The sequence below is a fragment of the Anser brachyrhynchus genome (assembly GCF_964034855.1).
Source record: "Anser brachyrhynchus genome assembly, chromosome: 8".
In the NCBI taxonomy this organism is placed as follows: Eukaryota; Metazoa; Chordata; class Aves; order Anseriformes; family Anatidae; genus Anser; species Anser brachyrhynchus.
Genome location: NC_137702.1, coordinates 8,036,800 through 8,058,434, shown reverse-complemented (window position 1 = coordinate 8,058,434; position 21,635 = coordinate 8,036,800). Strand labels below are relative to the sequence as shown.

At 40.0% G+C, this 21,635-nt stretch overlaps 1 protein-coding gene across 6 annotated transcripts in view; it reads right to left on the bottom strand.

Annotated features, from left to right (window-relative positions):
• Positions 1–21,635, bottom strand: part of LOC308199414 (BEN domain-containing protein 5) — a 923,492-nt gene that overhangs the window by 320,876 nt on the left and 580,981 nt on the right. For 3 of the 6 annotated variants that reach the window (XM_080603544.1, XM_080603546.1, XM_080603545.1), the window contains one exon: positions 19,276–19,474. The exons of the other annotated variants lie outside the window; for them this stretch is intronic. In XM_080603544.1, the coding sequence (XP_080459670.1) occupies positions 19,314–19,474 (161 nt within the window). In that variant the 3' untranslated portion in view covers positions 19,276–19,313. Of the gene's footprint in view, positions 1–19,275; positions 19,475–21,635 lie in introns of those variants that run through there. 6 annotated transcript variants of the gene reach the window in all.

The following is a 21,635-nucleotide window of genomic DNA, read 5'->3' as shown; positions in this document are numbered from 1 at the left end:
GGGAAATCGCACACGCCCACTGTCAGATGACATTAGACTGATCAGCTTCTGACTCCGGTCATATGCTCTCCTACATACAAAGGCTGAAATGTCGGTCTTCTGCATTGCCAGACATGCAGGAAAACAGCATCCTCCACAAATTGCGGTAATTGAAGGTTCCAGGGGATTTCGGTAATATATAATAGCAAAAAGCTTTGGCCAGAATGGATGTGTGTTGGGGGTGGGGGCAATCAAAATCTGGAGCTAGTGTTTTAATTTCCAGTAATAAAAATAAAATAATAATATCAATTTAAAAAAAAATAACAGATTTTGCTTTAACTTAGTGTTTTAGATAGGGTCAAAAAAAATGTATTATTACCTCTCCACCCCAGGTATAAGCCAACAAGTGGCTAAGTCTCTAGTTTTCTAAATGCAGTGGTCTTCATGTAGTAGTTATATACACACTACTTCCAGTGTATGGCAAAGCACAAGAATTTAAGAACTGCAGAACAGAAGCATCTACAGAGCAGGGTATAGGTGGGCTGTGTAAACCAAAGGATGAGGTTAAGAAGAAAGACGTATCATAATGATTCTTTCTAGCCTTAAAAATCTACAAAAAGACATCACTACTGAGAAAAAAAAAATAAAAATCTCTCCCTGCCTCCAGTTCAGTGCATAGGCTGCATTATGCATTAACACCCTCTTGAAAAAGTTGCAGAGTCTCTAAGACAAGACAAGCCACTGGAAAACATGACAAAGTTGGTCATAGCTGTGCTGGGTCTGGGGAGGGCAATTCCCCACTGGAACAGGCACAGCTGCAGAAGATGTGCTGTTGAGAAGGAAAGAGGCATGGCTTCAGTTATCTGTCCTTGTAGGTGCTCCTCTCCTGTGCCCAGATACTCGCCCTGCTGCACTCGAACACTTCCATTGGTTTTTCTGCACTAGAAAGGGGGAAAACCCTTGAGTAGGTTTCCCTGGGCTGACTCTCCTTGTTACACTTTTCCTGGCCCCTTCAATGGACAGTGCTATCTACAGTTTCGTGCTAGGGTGGTTGTCCACCAAGCAGCCCCAGCATCCACAGACCTTGACCAAAGGACACACATGCACAAATCCTTCTGCCTTTCTTTCCTCACCAGCCCTGAGCTGCCTTTGGAAAATTCTGGGCCTCACGTTTGCAGGCATTTCTCCATTTATTAATCGTGCAGCTAAAACAAGTTTCTCCATATATAGCACAACTGGCAAAGCCTCATTCTCAGCAGCTCAGGTCATGTATCTCCCACCTGCCTCCCAACATAGTTCTAAGCCCTCCACAACAGTCCAGGTTCATCCTTTGGCCACTCAGTACAGCATCCTCCTGATAGCTTCTCCTCACCCAACATCCCCATCTCCTTTTCTCACTACTCCATTCCAGACCAACAGCCCATATCCCTGCACTTATGTCCTCCTTGCAATACGACTATGTCCCATTCATACTCACTAGCCTTGCCTTGTGAAACCCTCAGTTCCCCCCTTCATCCCTTCATTTCTTAATCAACCTCAAGTTTGGCAGCTGGCTACCTATGAAGTTACTATGGAAAACTTTAAAAAAAAAAAAAAGAAAAGAAAGAGACCTCTGAAGCCCCCTGGTATTCCAGCAAAGGAAGGTGACATCCTTCCATCCTTCAGGAAAGAAGTCAAAAAAACAAAGGGAGAGGTAGAAGAAAAAAAAATAATAATAACATAAGAAACCAAGTATAGAAGAAATTTCAGTGACACAGAAAGGACAAAATTCACATCAAAGATGAGCTAGGACGCAATCAGGCAGAAGGACCTCCAAACGAAGACAGCTCATGCAATGCATTTACAGTTGAAAGGCAGAAGCGGATGGGATGGTACTCCAGGCAGCGAGGGCAAGCATTTTTTAAGATGAATGAAATGTTCTGAAAGAGAAAAGTACCAACACAGACTGTGTTTATAATAGATCACTTTTTTTTTTTTTTTCCAATAGACAGGAAACTACAACAGGAGGAAGGAAGATTAAGATTCACAGCTCTGAAAACAACCAAGACAATGAATTTAAGAAACCTTTGCCATACACAGTCTCCCATTTCCAAGCCCCTGGTGCAGGGAAGGCAAGGTCTTCTTCTCTGAAAGGGTTTTGTGAGCTACGAGCACAAAAAACACAGAATAAACATCAGTGTTGGATTTATTTCACAGGAAGGTTATACCAAGATTTTTTCCCTTCCCTCTTTTGGAAAGAAGCATACAACACTTGTTTGCTTCAATTCACAGCCAAGCTGGATTTGGAGCTTGAAATCACCCTGCTTTTCTCATTGAAAACATGTGATGAGGCTACAAAGAATCAGAGTTCATCAAAGCATTCATGAAAAATATTTCCTACCTTTTATTCAGCTCTACTCCGATTTAAAGGACTTATATTTTTGCATCTCACGACCCTTTAAAAGCTAACTTAGCTTTGACAACCTGTGTTTCTTTTTTGGTAGGGAAACAATTGATATTTGTTGTTTTACATCATTATCACTGAGGATTTGTAGGCCTATAAAGATAGCAAATAAAGTGACATTTTTTCCCCCCCTTAAACTTATTTTACACTTCTCTCCCCTAGACCTTTAGACTGACTTGCATATGACAGCATTTCATTTGTATTCCAGCCAAAAACAATACTATCTAGTGTCACACCAGGTAGAACAAAGTTAGACAAATTCAGAAAACACAGAAAAATAGAGGCAGTTTGGATTTTTAACCAGCATGCAATATGTCCAACGGCAATGACTTCAAGGTTGAAAAGATGTCACTTTATTAACAGAGCACTTACATTTGTATATGTCACGGCTGCTGTAGAAACGACTACAAATGCAGCCAGGCATCAGAAAGCTCTCAGCAGAGCATTTTCTGACAGAGGGGACTTGACCGATCCAGACAGGCTGTTTCACTGGGTCCTACATTTCTTCTGAGAAAGTCTGTAGTGTTATGATGAATTTCTACGTAGATGAGTAGAGAGGAGTAAGTCTGCTCAACTTGTAAAAACACTGGAAAAGGATGTATGCATGAAACGTGCTTCCACATGCTCTGTGATTTATATGGGCAGAGAGGAAGAAGGGATAGTAAAGCTGAAGAAAGCTCAAACCAGAAGCATGCACCACTGAGTTCAGGGTCCAAATATCTGGCATTTGCAGAGCAATATCTGCTCTGTGAATAGGATATTATTTAGCAATTAAAATGGTTGTCTATAAATGGTAGTTACAGACTAGCTGATGAAATGAAATACAGAAGCTTATAGCTTTGGGAATAGCAATAATTCAACATTTTTTAAAATCCTGTATTTGCTTCCTCCTCCCCTCACAAAATAAATTCTGCATCAGGTATTTATCATCCACAGGCATCATGCTAGGTTCATTTAGTGACACTGCCACCACACAACGAAAGCTCACGGTGTCCTTCACTACCACAAGCAATGAGAACCCACCATAACATTGAGGGAAGGTTTCTCTCATCTCCCAGGGCACCCGGGTGTAACACAAACACCGTACATGGACCACCGTCTGCCAGACCATTTGCTGCAGTCAAACCTGCCCCACTTTTGGTTCACTGACAGCTGCATCTCCAGAGAGCGACATTTTAACGGCGTGTGTCCTTTTTGGCCTGTTAGCTCCCAGCCTCAGCAAAACAGCTGTGCAACTTTGGCTGGAATCCAGAATTAACATAAGTCATTTTTTAACCTCTTGATACAAAGGCATTTTACATGGCTCGCTGGTACAACCTCTGTGCATAAGAGCCTGCTATTAAAATAAGCCACCACATGCAAACCAAAGATGTTCTGAGACAGCTTTTCCGGAGGTGGTTGGTCACAGCCTGGTCCTGTGTGGCATCTGGACAGTACCAAAGGCCAGCTAATTATTGTCATCACTACAGAACCAAACCCTTCACAGCACAGCACTGAACATAGCCATGATTTGGAGGACCCCCCAGTGCCTTATAACACTGTTCAAGCTTTAGTTCTTACTGTTTTATTGTCCAAGCTCTCTCCTTGTGTAAATATAAACTCATCTTTCTTATATCAAGGTTTTGAATCTCCATCAAGAGCCACAGGTATCATTTGCTTTCTGTCCTGGCTTGTGGTATTGCAGCAACTCATAAAACCATGGGGCAAATTAGAAGAGCACAGCATCCTGCCTGCAGCAGGGCTATGAATCTGACCTTTTAAGAGCTTGGCCATGACTGACAAATGAAAGCCACTAACGTTAAGTCACTTCTTGTTGCCCCACAGCAGCAATCTCAACTTTCAAGAGCTCAAGAACAGTTGTGTCTGAACATTTCACTTGAAATCTGTTGAGACCAAGCCTGTCTACTTTTTCCAAATTTCCAGCTCTCAAATGAAGGTATAATTGCTCTCTACAAACCCCGCTTCCCTTGAAGAACTAGGACATTTCTTCTTAAGAGGTTAAACAAGGACTTGGATACAGATTTGTAAATGTTGACTTATGTAACATGTCAAGCAAATGTATGTTGCATGCATCAGTTGTCTGAAGGATGTGCGTGCTGTGCCACTTGCAGAGAGGTTATTAGTAAGAATTTGGCAACATGGCGTAGGCTGTTTGTCTTTAATTGCAGGGTCTTGCAAAGCATAAGCAGATATTTGTTTACATGAGCAACTGCGTCAGTGAATGGTTATTTGGAGAGGAGCAACCCCGCCTGCACTCCCCTCTGCGTTCCCCACTGCAGCCATCAGCAAACGAAGCCTGAAAAACTACCTACATTTGAGCCTGCATGCTTGAGAGGCCCCCAGATATTTGCATTGATTTGGTTACTGCAAGAGCTACACTGGTAATCGCATAACCGAGTTGCAGTCGGCCTTCATTTTTCCTCATTCAGAGAGGACCGAATGAGAAATCAGCAGTTTACTTTTGGCTCTGATTCAAAGCAGCGCGCTCCGCGAGGCAGCGACCATCCGCTCCATCAATGCGAGCAGAGCACTTACAGCAGCCAGGTCCTGGTCCAGGACCGGGGTTGCTAAGCAATATGGAAATACAAATAATAAACGAATAACAGCCACCTGCAAAAGATTACATGCTGAATTGTACCTTACCATGAAAGCTTATGTTTCAGACTTCATCTCATTTGGATTCAAATTTGCTGAAATTAAATTTTAAAAGATGGAATGATTATTGTACAGAATGTTTTGAGATATGTAAACACTTTCTATTCTATTACTGTGAATCACTTTAGAGTTTGTTTTTTTTTTCTTAAAGGCATTTAGAGCATGCAGCTCTGTGGAATACAATGGCTGCTTTACTTATTACAGCACAGACTTGAAACTGCTTAAATACATTTTTCTGTCAGCATGTATTTGTGATTCCCATAGTTATTTAAAAGGTGACTGTTATTCCATGTACAAATGTGTTTTTAGCATGACTGATGTCAAAACAGTGTTTGCACTCCCCATCAGAGAAGATTAAAAGCTGCTCATAAGAAATCCTCTTTATAATGCACAGCAATGTAAACACACCATACTAGGAAATCTCATGAAAGAAACTTACCCTCAAGGCCACCTCGGATTTGCTCTATCTGTCAGTTGCTGCCACGTGTCCCTTGGGAAGGCAGCCTCCTTCCCGGCACGCTTGGTCTATAACCCGATGGCTGTAATGGCGCCGAGCGCAGCCCCGTGCTGAGGGCTGGCCTTCAGGCCGTGGCGGGGCTCACGCAACGCGAGGAGGACTATGGAATGCAGCAAGGCCTTCAGCTTTCGGAGTAGATTGCATCCTTGGGATTTGACCCAGTCAGTTAAAAAGGAAATAAGTGCTTTTATTTGGAAGTGTGCTGCCCTAGCACCTGTGGACAAGGCCCCAGAAGCAGAGGCCTAGGCGGAAGAAGGGAAGATGGCCTGGTCTCCTCCCAGAGCTGTAGACCGGTCCTCTGGTGGAGCCATGGAGCCACAGCGGTGCACCAGCCACACAGAAGGAAAGGGCCAGAACCAGTGGCTGTGGTGGCGTGACACCAGTTGCCAGCTCTGAACCAGCCAGATGGAAACAAGAGCAGCCATTTCAGTTGCAAATTACTACAACCTCATGAAACAATGTGCTGACAGGGTAAAATGGGAAAATCCCACAAACAAGACTAATTTGGGGTCATTCGGGTCTTGAGCGAAATTGTGGGAACTGGAATTCTTCACAGGCTCCATTTCTGCTTTTTTTTTTTTTCCATGGTATGCCGATAACACAACTCACTCTGACCCCGAGCATCCATCTCACCTCCAGCAGCACACAAGCTCCTGTTCTCACCATGTGCCAGGAGCCACAGTAACCTTACATGTGCACATCTTCACAACCAAACCCTGAAGCAATTTGACTTTTCTCAGCTTGCAGAGAAGAAGCTTAAGCTTGCACTTGCTATGGACCAAAAGCTCTCATACACAGTTACGCAAAGCTGTAATTTGTAAGCTGCAACGATTTAATTGCAAATTTCAAACTTCATCACCAGAAGATTATCCTATCTAGGGACAAACAGTGTACTCAACCTTTCTGCATTACCAGGGCAGTCTTACCCCGTACCAAAAAAACAAAGAGAAAAGTTAATCCCCCCCCCCCTTTTTTTTTTTTTGAGGTTCAAACTTTGTAGCTGGCATGCTTTCTCCACTGGTAGGCCTGGCTCAAAGGCAGGATGTTGGCTTTACAGGAAAGACAGGTAAAGCTGTGTACAAACCTTGAAGTAGCAACTTCTGTGGAAGCATGTATGCTCTGTATTCTGGAGAAATGAAGCAAGACAAGGTGGTGCTGAGGCAGCAGGATAAATTATGCTAATCCAAACTACAAGGGAAGTACCATGTTGCACTGCCAGATGTGACGCTTAGTATTTATATTTTCATGAATGCACTCTGTGTACCTTGGATCCTTAGGAGATTTCACTCTGCATTATCACTTAAGCTCACAATCACCCCCACACTTTGAGATTAATCTCCACAATAAACACCATGCTGACAAACAAAACTGTGGGCATCAGGGAGAAACACGTATATATATATATATATATATATACACACACATACACACACTTTTTTTTCAGAGTTATTAGAAGTAAATGTATAAATAAAAATAATGGTGAAACTCATCCTGGTGTTGCAACAGTATCCAGGAAAATTTTATGTATGTGGTAGCCCAAGAAAGCATACCCATCAAAATATCAGTGGCTAAAATATCCAGGCTTCAGTTTGCAAAGCTACCCAAGAGTGGCTATGAAACTCAGTTCCCATTAAATTAATCTTCCAGATGGCTTTCCAGATCTCAGTCTCAAGCTTGCGTTGACATATATCACACTTCCTAAAAGCCTTTGGATAGTCTCCTGGTAAAAGGTATAGAGTGTTATATGACTTTCAGAGCACAGGATCCAGGATTATATCTTCAGTACTAATTTCTGACATAAGGTGACACTGAACCATTAACCAGCTCCCTACTTCTAAGCATTATCAGTCAGTTATTGCTCAGAAAACTACCTAATCTATCAGGACAGCCTGAAGCTCCATTAAATGTTTAAAAATGGTTTTAGAATAGGTTAAAATCCACATAAAAGCACAGGTAGTTTTCATATGAGCACTGGTTAAGCATACACCCTTGGCATGAGGAAGAAGGAGCATGCTAGAAACATCTACTAACGGCACCACATTGGAGGCCTTCAATGATGCAGCAGCAGAGATATAACAGATGGAAAGAAAAGATCCCTCAAGATGACTTTCAAGAATGCAATAATGGAGGTGAGATTAAGTTTGACAATCTAAATACAAGTTCCTACAGACTGATAGGGAGTCTGGCGTACAGCACGAACCCAAAGGAAGGATAACAATCTCAGTAGAGTCATTGTTTACCACTAAATTAAAAGTCCTCAGCATGACAAAGCCATGAAAAGAGCAGGAGATATTTCTAGAGAAAAGTATTTCTAGAGTGATAATGTCACTGTATAAAGTACTATTACCACCCCAGATAAAATTCAGCACAAAACACCACTGATCAAGTAAGAGACAAGTACAGAAGAAGCTAAGATAAGCAGACGAATCAGTGAGCATATCTTCCAAGTGAAATTTAAAAGGCAGTTCAGTCTAGCTAAGGTAGAGTGGATGTGACTTCTCATAATCTCTTCAAAGACAAAAAACAACAACAACAACAACACATTTCTACAACTAGGTAGCAACATTTTCTCAAGAACAAATTCAAACTAGAAAGGGGGTTAAAACCAAGTCCTGAAGAATTATGTTCTAAGCTTATCTACCATTACATGGAGAAAGAGCAAATCAGGAACCCAAATTCAATAAAACCTTGGCAATTGACAGCTCTCTAGGTTTTGGGATAACCTATTTTAGCACAGCCAAACAGCTTAACTGTAAGAATTCATGGTGGAACAGACATTCTTGGAAAAGAGTGCTATACTTCCCACTGCCAAAATGAACAAGCTGATCTTATATTTTGTTTCCTTTCCATAACAGACTGTAATATTTACATTAATTCACCCTAAATGTCATCGTTTTATTCCTCCATTAGGCTAAGCCTTCCAAATTAAATTGAATAATCTGATACAGAAATACACTTGCCTTTGATGTGACCTGAAGCAATGCAATCCAGACTACAGCTGGAATCGTTACTTCACTGTTTATTCCCTCTCCCAAGGGAAAAACAAATATACATTATGATGTATGGATTTCTGATTTGTTAAGGTACTTGTACTCTAAGAAAAAATGAATCCTTCTCTGGATTTCATTGTATTAACACACTTTGTATCCCTAACACTCAAGACAACATTGAAATTTTCTACCATCATCTTTAATACAGAAAATTCATTTGTATCCTTCCACAGGCAAAAGAACTCTAGATTAATTTTAGGACACAAGAAAGAGTTTGGCACACAGCTTACAGCCTTGGGAGACAGTCAGGGATTTGCAGCAGCAGGACTTTCTGTCCTGAGCTCAGACTCCGCTAACCAGTGCTGAGGGATTCATGGTTCTGCAAGGATGTAGGTCATGCCAGAGGGGACACACAGAGTCCTGCAGGAGCCTGGAGGCAATTAAAAGCAGTGATGCAGCTGAGCATCACCACAGGCAGTGAGAAAGAACTTCCCCTGAGATGGGAAATTGCAGTCAAGATCCATCTATTCATCTTCCATGTCTCTGACAAGAAAGGATGACTTGGTTATAAAGCCTTTCAGATGTAATGAGTTACTACTAGCAAAACTCTCAAAAGACGTCATGGGTTACTGAAATGTTGCTGAAGTATTTAATAAAGAGAAAACCCTACAATAACAAATATGAATTCCTTTAATCATGCTTTGTAGACCGTATCTGGTTCTTCCAGTAATTCCATTTGGGGCCCCTGACAGCACAAATAGATAACTCTCACATGCAGAGTACAGGCAATACCAGAAAAGAGTTTGATAACTAGCAACGAAAGATCCCAAACTTCTGCAGAACCGCCTAAATAGCCAAGATGCACAAAATTTACTGGAAGATTCTGAAAGAGGGGAAAAAAAATCAGCCAAAGATGACCTATCTTTGATTTCATAAACAGATGGGATCAAGTTCGCATTTCCCTTCCACTTGTCATGGGTTAGAGACCAGGGAGCAAATGGATACAGCTGCTCAGGTCCCATCAGCAGAAAACAACTGCAGGTACATTCCTTGTTCAAGGAGAAGAAAATGCCAGGTAGCTTTACTGAGGAATGGGCTTGAGGAACTTCTCACATGTCACTGGCTAGAGAGAAGCCCATCCGTAAGCGCAAGTACCAGACTCTACAGCCTGTATATCATTGAAATAATACAGCTGACTACCATCAGCTTTTATTTTAAACATATAAGGAGAGTCTTAAATGCTACGAACAGACATTGCAATGGTAGATAGACCACAGAAGTACTGAAGATCCAAATGCAACCGGATTCAGAAAGATCCCAAAATTGCCTCAGCACTATTGTCACCTCTGGGGCAACCAGCTCGCGCTGTCACCTGTGGAGGTTGGCAGGGCACAGTGGCTCTCCTCTTGACTAGCAGCATTGCCCTTTTCTCCCTAGCAAAGCAGTGGCACTAGCTGAGCTGCCGTAGGTGGATCAGCTGGATCCCACCATGGTTCAGACTATGAAGAGACAGCAAATTCCCTCCCCAAAGAGGGTGAAAAACTGGCAACATCTTGCACCACGAAGGTGAAATCTTTTGGGTACAGGTTCTACCTGACCTCCAGAAGAGGAGATAGGATCAGTCAGATAAGCAGCGACCATGACAGCAACTTCTGCACCACCCATAACCCTGCAAAACATCACCAAGTCCTTGCCCAGAGTGGTTAATAATACCGCAGCACTGGGGTGGGATCATTAGAGAATCAACTGGCTTCCATGCTCAGCATTTCAACACGCACTGGAACTGCTCTGATCTTATCCCTCCTGTCATTAAGCTTCTCGTTAGTTAAAACCTACACAGCCCCTCCCGGGTCACATGGAAAAGGGCCACCCTTCAGTCACCCCCAGAGGGGCAGGAAGCCCACATCGGGCAGAACATTACGAGTCTTTTTTTTTCTTGAGCTTGTCAGATGAGGGTCATCATTTGAACTTCACTGGCTCCGTGATGCTGTCCTGTCCGTTCTTCATAAACAACACCTGGATGAACCAGTATGTGAGCTTTGAATTGGCAGAGGCATTCATTTCAAAATCAATAGGAATCACAAAAATATCAATAGGCATTTAAAAGCGAAACATTACTTTTCAAAAGGTGCAGTACACAATCTTCCTGATGTCTTTACAATAGCAATAAGCTAATAATAATAAAAAAATAGTAACATTTATAAATGACTAAGTTAATTAACAGGGAATCTTTAGAGAGATGATGAAGGAAACTTAGATGAACTGTTTGATACTATTCAAAATTCTCAAACAAAGGAAGGGACTTCTTAAAGAAGGATTAATTACAAGGTTTTTTTTTTGCATTACCTTGATAGAATTTGTGTTTACATATTTAAGTCTGTTTTGACCTTCAGAATTCTGGCAAAGACAATTTTTTATTAAACCATCTCAGTGGAGGAATTTAGCAGTTCCTCATCTCGTCCCTGAGGTTAATTGAGGATATTATATGTTTAGCAGGCAGAATCAAACAAAATATGTGCAAGTCCTACCTAAAGCAACCTTTAAATTATCAAAGTAGACACAGCAAGGGTTGAGGCATAGCAAACTCTTCTCCTGGCAGGTCCAATTCCTGTATGGTGTTTTGGTTGGAGACTCCAGACTGAAATAATTCCAGTAAATGACTATGTCTCTCTCTAAGGATACCCTCCCTTCCTTCTGAACTTAAATAACAGCATAATGATGACTCTTCACCTTTCTTTGGCAGTTCATAGTTATGACCAAAAGAAATAAAAATCCAAACCTCTCTGTTGAAGACAGAATAAAATTAAATGACAGTGACTGCAGCCTCCCTAATTTTTGTTTTATCATTTCACTGTCCTCTTTTTTATGAAACACTGCTCACCTGTTGCTCTTTTTAGCTCAGTCCCACACTGTCACCCCCCCGCCTGGCTCAGCAGAGCTCTCTGTTTCTCCCTACAGAGATGAATTAAGTCTGCCCCAAATTACAACTGGTGCATATAACATTCTAAAACAAAGTGTCACGTATCCTAAAACATGAGATAGTGTACATCAATTAAACCAAATACTGTATTTAAGAGACTATCAACAACTCCTCTATAGACGGTACTTCCATGAAACTAAAATGAATTTGGGTAAGCATAAAGGAAAAATATTACAAAAACGAGCTGTCACTTAGGAGACCTATAGCAGTGGAAGAGTGAAGACGCTGTTTATTGAGAAGAATTTCATGAGGCGGAGTAATACTGATTCAAGAGAATATTAACACAGACAAATCAAGAACCAGGAACTGGAAGCTAAGCCAGAAAAACTTGCACAGGAATAAGGCAGAAGTTGAGCAGCAAGGTAGCTACCCACTGGAATAAACTACTAAAGGAAAAGATGGATTTTACACTTAAATGTGTTTTCAAGGCTGCCTGTTGCTCTGAGCAGCATGCTGCAGTCCAGCTAATATTTCTCTTCAAAGGAGCAACTGAGTGAGGCTTTCTGGTGGGGGACCACACTATTTCATTGAATGACCCGCCAGCAGACACAACAGCCTGCCTTTCTCCCAAGAACTGTCCTTAGATCACAGGATCCTGAAATTGCTCTTCCTTTCTGAAATCAACAGGTTGGATGCTTTTCATGCAGTAAATGGAAAAAGCAAGTCCCAGGAGGCAATTTAAAGTCATAAATCAGTATAATCTGTCAAAGTGCCTAATGCTTTCCATTGCTCAGACTATGGAAATGACAACCCAAGTTCACAGGCAATGCTATTAGGTGGGAAACCTCCAGGCCACTGGAGAGCTTCTGTTTTGAGGACTGAACACGTGAGAAATACTACTAAAAGATTCATTTACAGGAAATTCCATCTCACCACTTTGAGGACACCATAGAAGTGTACAGTTTCCTTTGCTGTGATCTCTGCTTTGGCACAGCAAGAAGAAAATGCTGCTGTGTGAAGTCCCTGAACTGCAAAGTCTGCGTACGGTGACAGGAAGAGCTCCAGATCTCCTAAGGAAACGATCTAGGTCTGTGTCACTTACCTCCAGGAATAAAAAGCAGGTATTTCACTTCAGAACCCTGCTGACAACTTGCAGGGTGTGAACTTTGAAACGGTTCTGTCCCTTACAGCAAGCACATAAGACCATCTCCCACTCACAAAAGTAACAAGTGGAAAAACAAGACCAGGAAAACAGATAGGGCTGGCCAACATCAGAAAAATTATCGATTTGTGGATTTACATGGCACAGAGTTACACAGAATAGCGGCATACTATATCTGTAAACATACAGCTGTGTAACTGCACGAGATAGAGGTCCCTAGCTGGAGAAGAAAGCGCTGATTACTCTACTTGTTAAAGGTTAAATTCCTGGCACGTAAGAGTGATTGGACTTTTTTAATTAATAAAACTTCTCACTGATTGAAACCTTAAATGCCAGTCAATCTGCTTGAAATTTTGCTATTTGGTTACCCACTTCATCTAAACAGCACGTATTAATTCTCTGCGGGAAGGTAGAAAGCCTACGTGACTCCTCCACAACCTGCTCCTAGGCAGCCTGCACCACCACCAGCCAGGGTCTTCCTCCTCATTTGGCTGCTGCTGAGTGGATCTCAGTTTCCTTTTAAATTTAGGAAAGCCACAGAGTGGAAGTTGCACATATTTACCAATAAACAATCTTTCCCCCTTAGGGAAATATACCCAAAGAACAGCCATCCCGCTATGTTGTCCTGCCTTGTTCTAGCACAGAGGGACTTGCACTGTGCTGCACAGCAGAGGAGATGCTACAACATCACATTCACTCCTGCTTACTGCCAAATTTCTACATCCTCAAATGCTTATTTCTGTATGGATATACAGTGAAATGTAGAACTTACATGAGCGTACATTGGCCCTGGAAGGATGTAAGTGTCCTTGCAACTGCAAAGAAACTATCAAGTGTCAAAGCATACTGACAAACCATGCAGTAAAAATGTAAAATCCCACTTTCAGGAGTATTTTTTACTCATTTCATAACCTAAGACATTTTATAAAAATGGAAACACAGAACAGTAACTTTGAAGCAGGTGCTTTGCCCCACCCGCCTCAAATCCTGCTTATTTCGAGAATTATTATTTACCAAGGATTCCCATAAACCCTACAGAGGACTCCATATGGAAAGGGAAGAACACAGCACATCTGGATCACAGACTCAAAATGCCCAAATGGACAACTTTCAACCACCGGTATGCTGACATCCCAAATTAAACATTGAGAAAAATGGATCCCGTCAAACTTCTATTCTGCTAATACAAGAAAAATGGAAAACACATGGAAATAAAATTTATTTTTAACTAAACTGCAATTCAGTAAGATTATTTCTATAAACATTTGGGAAGACTTTACTATTTGACTGTAAAAGAAAGACTATGAAACTCTCCCATGTAAGGTTTTTCATTCATCTGAATCTCATGTGGAGGGGGCTGGTGCCAGCATGACATGGTGCTATGAAGACGCTCGGTCCTGCTATCCCAGTACACCCTTCACGTTCATTCTGATTGAACCAAAGGCTGTTCACAGCCAATTCTTCTGATAATCAGTCCGTCCCAGGAAACCTACATCTTTCTCCACTCCAAAAGCATGAAACTATAAAAGATGCATGAATATCAGCAAGCATAATTTCTTTTCTTGTATTTCACAGGACTTTTAGCGATTATTATACTGCAACAAAAGCAAAGTCTCTTCCACTCTACCTCATTTTGGGTGTTCAGCAAACTTTCTGTGACTGAAAAATTTCAAATCACTAAAGACTAAAATTTAATATGAAGGTAAGTAGCCCAAAACATTGAAAATAAAAGCTAGTAGGAGTTTAGCTCCATTAAGGCTTTACTACCTATAAACAAGGAACGTAAAGTTGCTGTTCTGCAAAACTTGGAGAACATTTACCTCCTTAGTAGGAGGAAGTTTATTCCTTTCCTCCCAGACTCACTTTCACCTCTGCTCTGATCCAGCCATAATGGAACTTCTGATGTCATAGGTGAGGTATTTCACGTTTACAATAAGCAACTGATGTCACAACCACGGGACTGATCTCACTCCATGACTGAACAAGTGGGTATCTGACGCACAGAGTGAAAGTTATTGTTCAAACACAAACAGCAGAAATAATTGCAAAAGTAAAGCAAATGAACAGTCAAGTAAATTAATTCCTTTTTGAATTACTGTTCCTGTTTTAGAAGTCCAAATGATTCTCATTTCCTATTTAGAAAGCCTGAGGGGGTGAAAAAGTGTCCAAGATGGTGAAATTAAAAATTAGCTATTGAGCATGAAACATGCAATAATTGCACTTCATAGCATTTTTATTGCCTCAGTGTTGTATGAATCACTCCACAATCCCACACTGTTATGATGAAGAAAATGACACCAATAAAGTTTAAGCAATTGATGTTATGACTTCATCAATCCAAGACTAAAGGCATGCACATAATGACAAATATTTCTGAGAACACTGCGAAAATTACCACCTCATTTTGAAGAAGCGGAAATTTCATCTTTATATCTTTCTGAAGATTAGCCGTTCTCACACCAAAAGATGGAATATTGAAATAATCCTCAGCATTGCTCTGGATGACACAACCTTGCTTGCCCTTCCAGAAACCTGGCAAGATTTGGGTTCTCAAGAGTAATGAATGCAGCTAACACACAGTAAGGCTACAGCTAATACAGCTGTCCTAATTCTGACATTTTCACTCCTTCCAGGTTCTGCATCAAGATAGTATTATTTTAGCAATGAACTGTACTTGGCTTTATTTTAACAAAAGTCTACAAACTCTGGAAGTGTGAAGCTGAATTATCTCTACAATTTCACTAAAATCAAATAAAGTTCAATTTATTGCTACTTAAAACTTCCAAGAGAACAATAATCTACACTTAAGACAACAAAGCAGCAGCGCAGTAGTCTATCAGATACAACATCAAAGGTGCAGCACACAGAAGTTACTTCCCGCACAGAGATCGTGTCTTCTTTTCACAGTCACGCTCAACAGCTACCCAAATGCAACCTCAAATTCCTTCCACTGATAGCTAAACTTCAACGTGACTAAATAAATAAGAACATTAGTCTGGCTGTATTAAAAAATAAAAATAATAAAAATATAACCAAAGCACCACCTCCCCTTCTACCTCTTTGAAGCATCACCAAATCCAAACCTGTTCTGTAACAGCTGATCCTGATGATTTTTTTTCTCTCTTCAATAAATACTAGCTTTCTTTTTCTAATTGAGTGGCAAGGCATCTTGACTGAGGTATTAAAATCTCTGTTAGGACTTTTTCCTTTAATATAATAGCTCATTTACCTTATAAAATCATTAATGGAAAATAAAGCCCTTTTGTTAACTCTAATCTTGCTTCTTTGCAAGAGTGCCAGAGGCTTTTTAGTATGGATCAGGTCATGAATATTACAAACTGCAGCAGCAATGTGTGGCAACAAAGGACGTAGATTATTCGTACAATAGTAATACCTTCTTTCTTCTTTGATGGAAAAAAAAAAAGGAAAAAAAGAAACAGTATCCATTGATCTGGACAAAAAGTCAGTTCCTCTTAAATCAGTGTTTTCCTTATAATAACAAAATCCAGGTTTACAGCATGAAGTAATAGCAGAGCATAAACCTTAAAATGATGAACCAGGAGTACTACAGGCTGTGATATGTCCTATTTCATTTTATGTCAAAAAATCTGGCCTGTTTCACGTGAAGTAGAGATATAAAGTTAGTAGGTACTATTCTTGCTTAACGTTTCCTAGTAGACTCATGGCAGATACATTAGGAACAAAGAAAAACTATGTACAGGCAGGCACAATTCCCAAAGAATGAATGCACCAACAAGAACAGTATTGGTCAGAAATGCAATATAAAACAGTAAAATGAAATCCACAGCTAATTTATCAATCGGTACTTCAATTCATAAAAGCACACCCCCTTAAAATGTGTATTTTTCCTTGGGTAATGCTGGAACACACGACAACTGCAGCCTATTTGCCTACTGGAAACAGACACGCAGGGAAAGACTTCTACAGTCTTTATATGGGTTCATGGGGAGAGAAAAGACAAGCGAGAACTAAATTTAAGTGCAAAGATGTTATTCATACACACCTGCTACCCATTAAAGAGCCCTCAACAAATTGCTTTACAACAAAAGCTTATTTCCAGAAATCCAAACATTTACTACAAGTTAAAGTACAATAAAGAGGTGTATTACCTTTATCATGTCCTCTTCCCTTACTGTAACTGAACAAAACTTCAGGTGATGCTCACATTAAATTTCAGTTGCCCAATCCAAAGGAATTAGCCCTACAACACTACACACTGTGGGAAAGCGAATCTTTGTCCTACCCCAATACTCCAGTTCAACTCTGCCAAAAATTGCCTGCTGGACCTGGGGTGATAGAAACGAACAAAGACTTCCAAGATACCTTCCTCAAAGACGACACTGACATTCTTCATCAATATGCAGCATTAACATCTGATGGGGCAAGTCTGTCAAGAAGAAACCTTGGAAAGATGATGCTGGCTTTACAGACAAATCTCCAAATTTGGGGGGCAGGCTGGAATCCTCACTCTAATTAAATTCTAATCTGCTTTTCCCAGGTTTTATAAAACGCTGTCTCAAATAGGCTTATCTCCTAAGAAGTGCGGTATGATCTTCTCATTAAAGATGTTACAATGAAAACAAATTAGTACTAAAGGCGTAAAAGACTGAGGAAATTATGGACATTTTCCCCCCAAAGTAGTGGATTTTCCTGATATCACTTTAAAAAAACCAACATTGTACAATCACAAGTCCGCTTGAAAAGTGGGAGCTTGACGTTTAAGTGCTTTTCCAATGTTATCTCCGTTTTGTTCTTTAATTAATAAAAGGATACATGCACTGACATTATAAACACTAATTTGCTATTTAGCATCCCAAATTAGGAAGCATAAACATTTATGCACTTCATTAAACACTACCTAAGAACACTTTGAGATTAACAGGAGACAAGCTAGGCTGTTAAAAGCAATTTCAGAATAAGCATAAGCCACTGTAAGGACCTCCTCCTCTCCTCAACCCTCGCTACAAGTTCCCCCTGGCTCTGTCCTGTTGGCACAAGCCCTTACGAAATGAACCTTGGAAATGGTGCAATCTGAGAGCCTTGTGTAAAATCACAAGTACCGTCTTAAGGGATGAGGCTGGAATTCAGGGCCACGGGCAGAGAAAGCGGGGCGTACTCTTTTGGCAGCATGATGCACTTGGATTGGCTTAAGCCTATCACAAAATTGCACCTTAGAAAGCATGAAACAAATGCTTATGCCCTAAATTAAGACATCATTTAAGCACGTGGTGTGCAGGAATAGACGACTGGCTGCTTTCCCCAGCTCTCCTGAAGCAGGCACTGCAATTCCAGCACACCGCCTCCTCCCCTCGCGCCACCCTGGCCCTTGAAGGAACCCTCGCTTTGCTCCCTTCCCATTATCTGCACACACAGGACATTGCAACAGGCTTAACGTCAGGTTTGCCAGCGCTAAAGGAAGACGATAAGAAACGGCAAGTGTCTCAAAGCTACAGGAAGCAGATTGCAGTGGTAGGAAGAAAAACGCTGATGCTCAGGGACAGACGAGCTGAAAGGTAGATAATCACACCTCTGTGTGTAAAATAAATGGAAGGTTAACTAAAATCACAAATATAACAAAACCTCAAGACTCATCAGAACAGGCCCTAAGTTATCTCTACAAATCTTTTTCTCAAAATCCTTCATGAAACAAGAGTTAAGTCTATTTACTTTCAGTTACTGACAGTAAGATATAATTCAGACACAACAAATTATTCCTTATGTCTTTGCATCGCATGTCTAACTTCAATGTTAAATGCTTTCTTTTTTTATTTCTAATTCAAGTTTATGCTAAAAGTATCTGTTGTTAAATTACAGATTCAAGGGGCAATGGTACTAGATTTCCTGGTATACATAATCTTGCCATAGTGTAGCAATCTTTAAATCTTTTAAAAATACAAATATTATTTCAAAAACAGTAACACGGACATAGTTAAGAGCTTTGTACCATAACCAGAAATCTGAAAGGTGCCTTGGTGCCTGGAAAAGAAATTTTTATATATATATATATATTTAAAATAAATTATCGTGATTTTACAACTTATAGCTTTGGATATTTTGCAACTATGGTGGCAATAGTGATCTAACTACAAGATAGTAAGTGAAGAAGCAGCATTCTTTCTGTGTTTTTGAACAAATATATTGTTAGAGATTGAGACAAATATTTATAAAAACAAACGATTAAAATTTCAGTTCAGAAAAAACACTCTGTAAAATACAATAAAATCCTTTTCAATAGCAAAGTGGATTTTTACAGTTATACCTTTTGAACAGATTTTTACTGCAGCCTAGATTCACTAACTCCAGTAAAACAAAATGTAGGCAAAATGGGTTTGTGTTTGCAGAATTACAACCTATATACAGAACTGCAGGTTACATACTGCAGCTGACTGGAAAAAAACTCTGAAAATTCACCGTTTCATTGTGAGTGGACTTACAATCTATCTTACATTATTTAAAAGCAGATTACACTATAGTAAGGCTTTTAACAAAATTGCTCAAAAAATGAATCAGTTATAGAATGAGTAACGTTTCAGGGCAGCTTCTCCCATTAGCAAAAATGCCACACAAACTAAAAAAAAAAAACAACACTTATGTAAAACACTAAGATTTTATTAAAAATCCAAAATTTATTGCAAATTGAACTTTGCACTTTCCCTCCTTTCTTCATTTTTACATGACTTATTGATATCCATGATTTTTTCACAGATGTACTTGTTGACTTTGGAGAGTCTCTGTGCAATTTCGGTTTCATCCACAGTTTCTTGTGCTATTCTATCATACAAACATTCTGGGGAGAAAAAAAAAGAAAAGAGCCATTAGTCTATTTTTAGAAAAAAATATAGCCCTGTTTTGGGCTAACTACTCGAGAGACAACACTGAGTAAGCACTGTGTATATTTGTTGCAAGACAACTGCAGCATTCATTGATTCGCTGGCTATTTTGTTAAAGACAAAGATTTTTCACCAGGGTTGAATCTGTGGCATGACAAACTTTCAGTTATGCTGTGACTGCATTAAGAAGCTTTCTATACAGAAACAAAGCTAACTCCAACCTTTTACAATTTCAGTGTTGCCTGCCTAACTCTTGTATTTGTCTATATCTCCACAACAGATTTAAAATCTTCTCCCACATGAATGGTCTCACCAGACCTGTTGTTATTTACAGGTCCCTGTGAATCACTTCTATCATCACACCTTCAAGACATTCAGTAAATGATAATGCTAGACAAGCAGTAACCAGTAGGAGATGACATTTATTGATTTATTATTATTATTATTTAAATCTGTACAACATAAATTAATGTTTGCATCTTTATTGTATGCCCTGTCCCTGGGCATACTTTGAACTTCGCTTTTAGTAGTAGATTATTCAGGGTGAGAGCCATCTTCTCACAGATTTGCACAATGCACTTTGTGGACTCAACTGTAATACAAAAGCGAGTAACAGTAATAACTGCAAAGCAATGAGGACAATGAGAGTAGAGACAACTCTGTTCCACGGTGTCAGTAGTTTCGTGCCAGGACTCAGCACAGGTTACTGAAACTGATGCAACGCACTCGAATCCTCAGAGACAGGCAGGTTTTGCTTTTTGGTTTCATAACCAGAACAACGCATTTTGTTGTGTAGGCTACTAGTAATAAACAGCTTCCCAGACTGATTAAACAAACTCTGTTCTGCTTTGCCTAGTAATCTATTCCAGTAGCCATTTATTGCTTCATATACAGAAAGCCACAGAGATTATCACTTAATTAACATGGTTTATAACATTTCTAATGTATCACATTAAAAGTTATGAAAATTAAGTACTATGCGTGCTTTGTAGATCATTTTGAAACCTCTCAGAAGTTTTATAAAGGCTGTTTTGTGTTAACAAGGTTTATAGCAGTGCTCATGCATCACACTTCTTATAATTTCTTTATTACATACTATACAGTAGAGTTTTTAAAGAAGCTAGAGATATCAGACACATGAAGAGCTGATGTTATCACTCAAAAATCTATTTTAAATACGTTATTCTGTGCCCACCAATGAGAACATCTAAAACAATGTGAATTTTATGTTTTAAGATATACACTGAATATAAAACAAAACTATTCACCATGCAGCCCGATAGCTGAAATGCTAATTATCACTAAACTACGATTTGAAATACGAAACTAAGAAATATGAAATAAGAAGAGGCATGTCACTGAGAACCTGAAGATATCCAGCATGTTTGTAGGACATAAACTTGTATTTCAGCAATCTCAGGAATACTGCCAAAAGGTTGCAGCAGATACACCTACTAAGGTGAACTTCCAGTAAAATAACAGTTACAGCCACAATGTCAAGCAAATAATTACTTGACAGAACTTACACACCAGCTGTGATTCTTAAAGTCAGCATGACCCAGATAGATCCATGATTAAAGACTATCACAGTTCTTTCTCTTCCATTTCTATGAGGGGCTGCAGAAAAAGTAATTTAGTAGTCACATAAAGATGCTGGCTCAGGGGCTCCAAAGAGTGATTCAGGGGTTCTGCTTCTTTGTCTTTTGATTATAAAGAAGCATAGAGATACCCCTTCTTATTTCTGACTTAACCAAAATTCCAAGTAGACAAAGACTAACGAGGACCTAAACTTCTCTGTGCGATGCCTGACCAAGTCAATGGCCAACTAGCTTCCTCACATTTCACCATTTGTCCACTTGCTACTCATTTTTTTGTTTTTCTTCTTTATTTCTCCATAACATAACTTCTCATCTGATTACTTCCAGCTTTCCAGTAGACACTGCTGACATGACAACCTGCTAACATTTACACAAATGAAAAGGACACAACGATGTGGAAAACCATGTTTGTACACTGCCCAGTACCGCTGATACAGGAATTCTGTCTGCTGCCACCTAAAAGCACTGGCCATGGAGTTTAACTGGCTCATGAGGAGATTGTGCAGTCTTGAGTCCAACA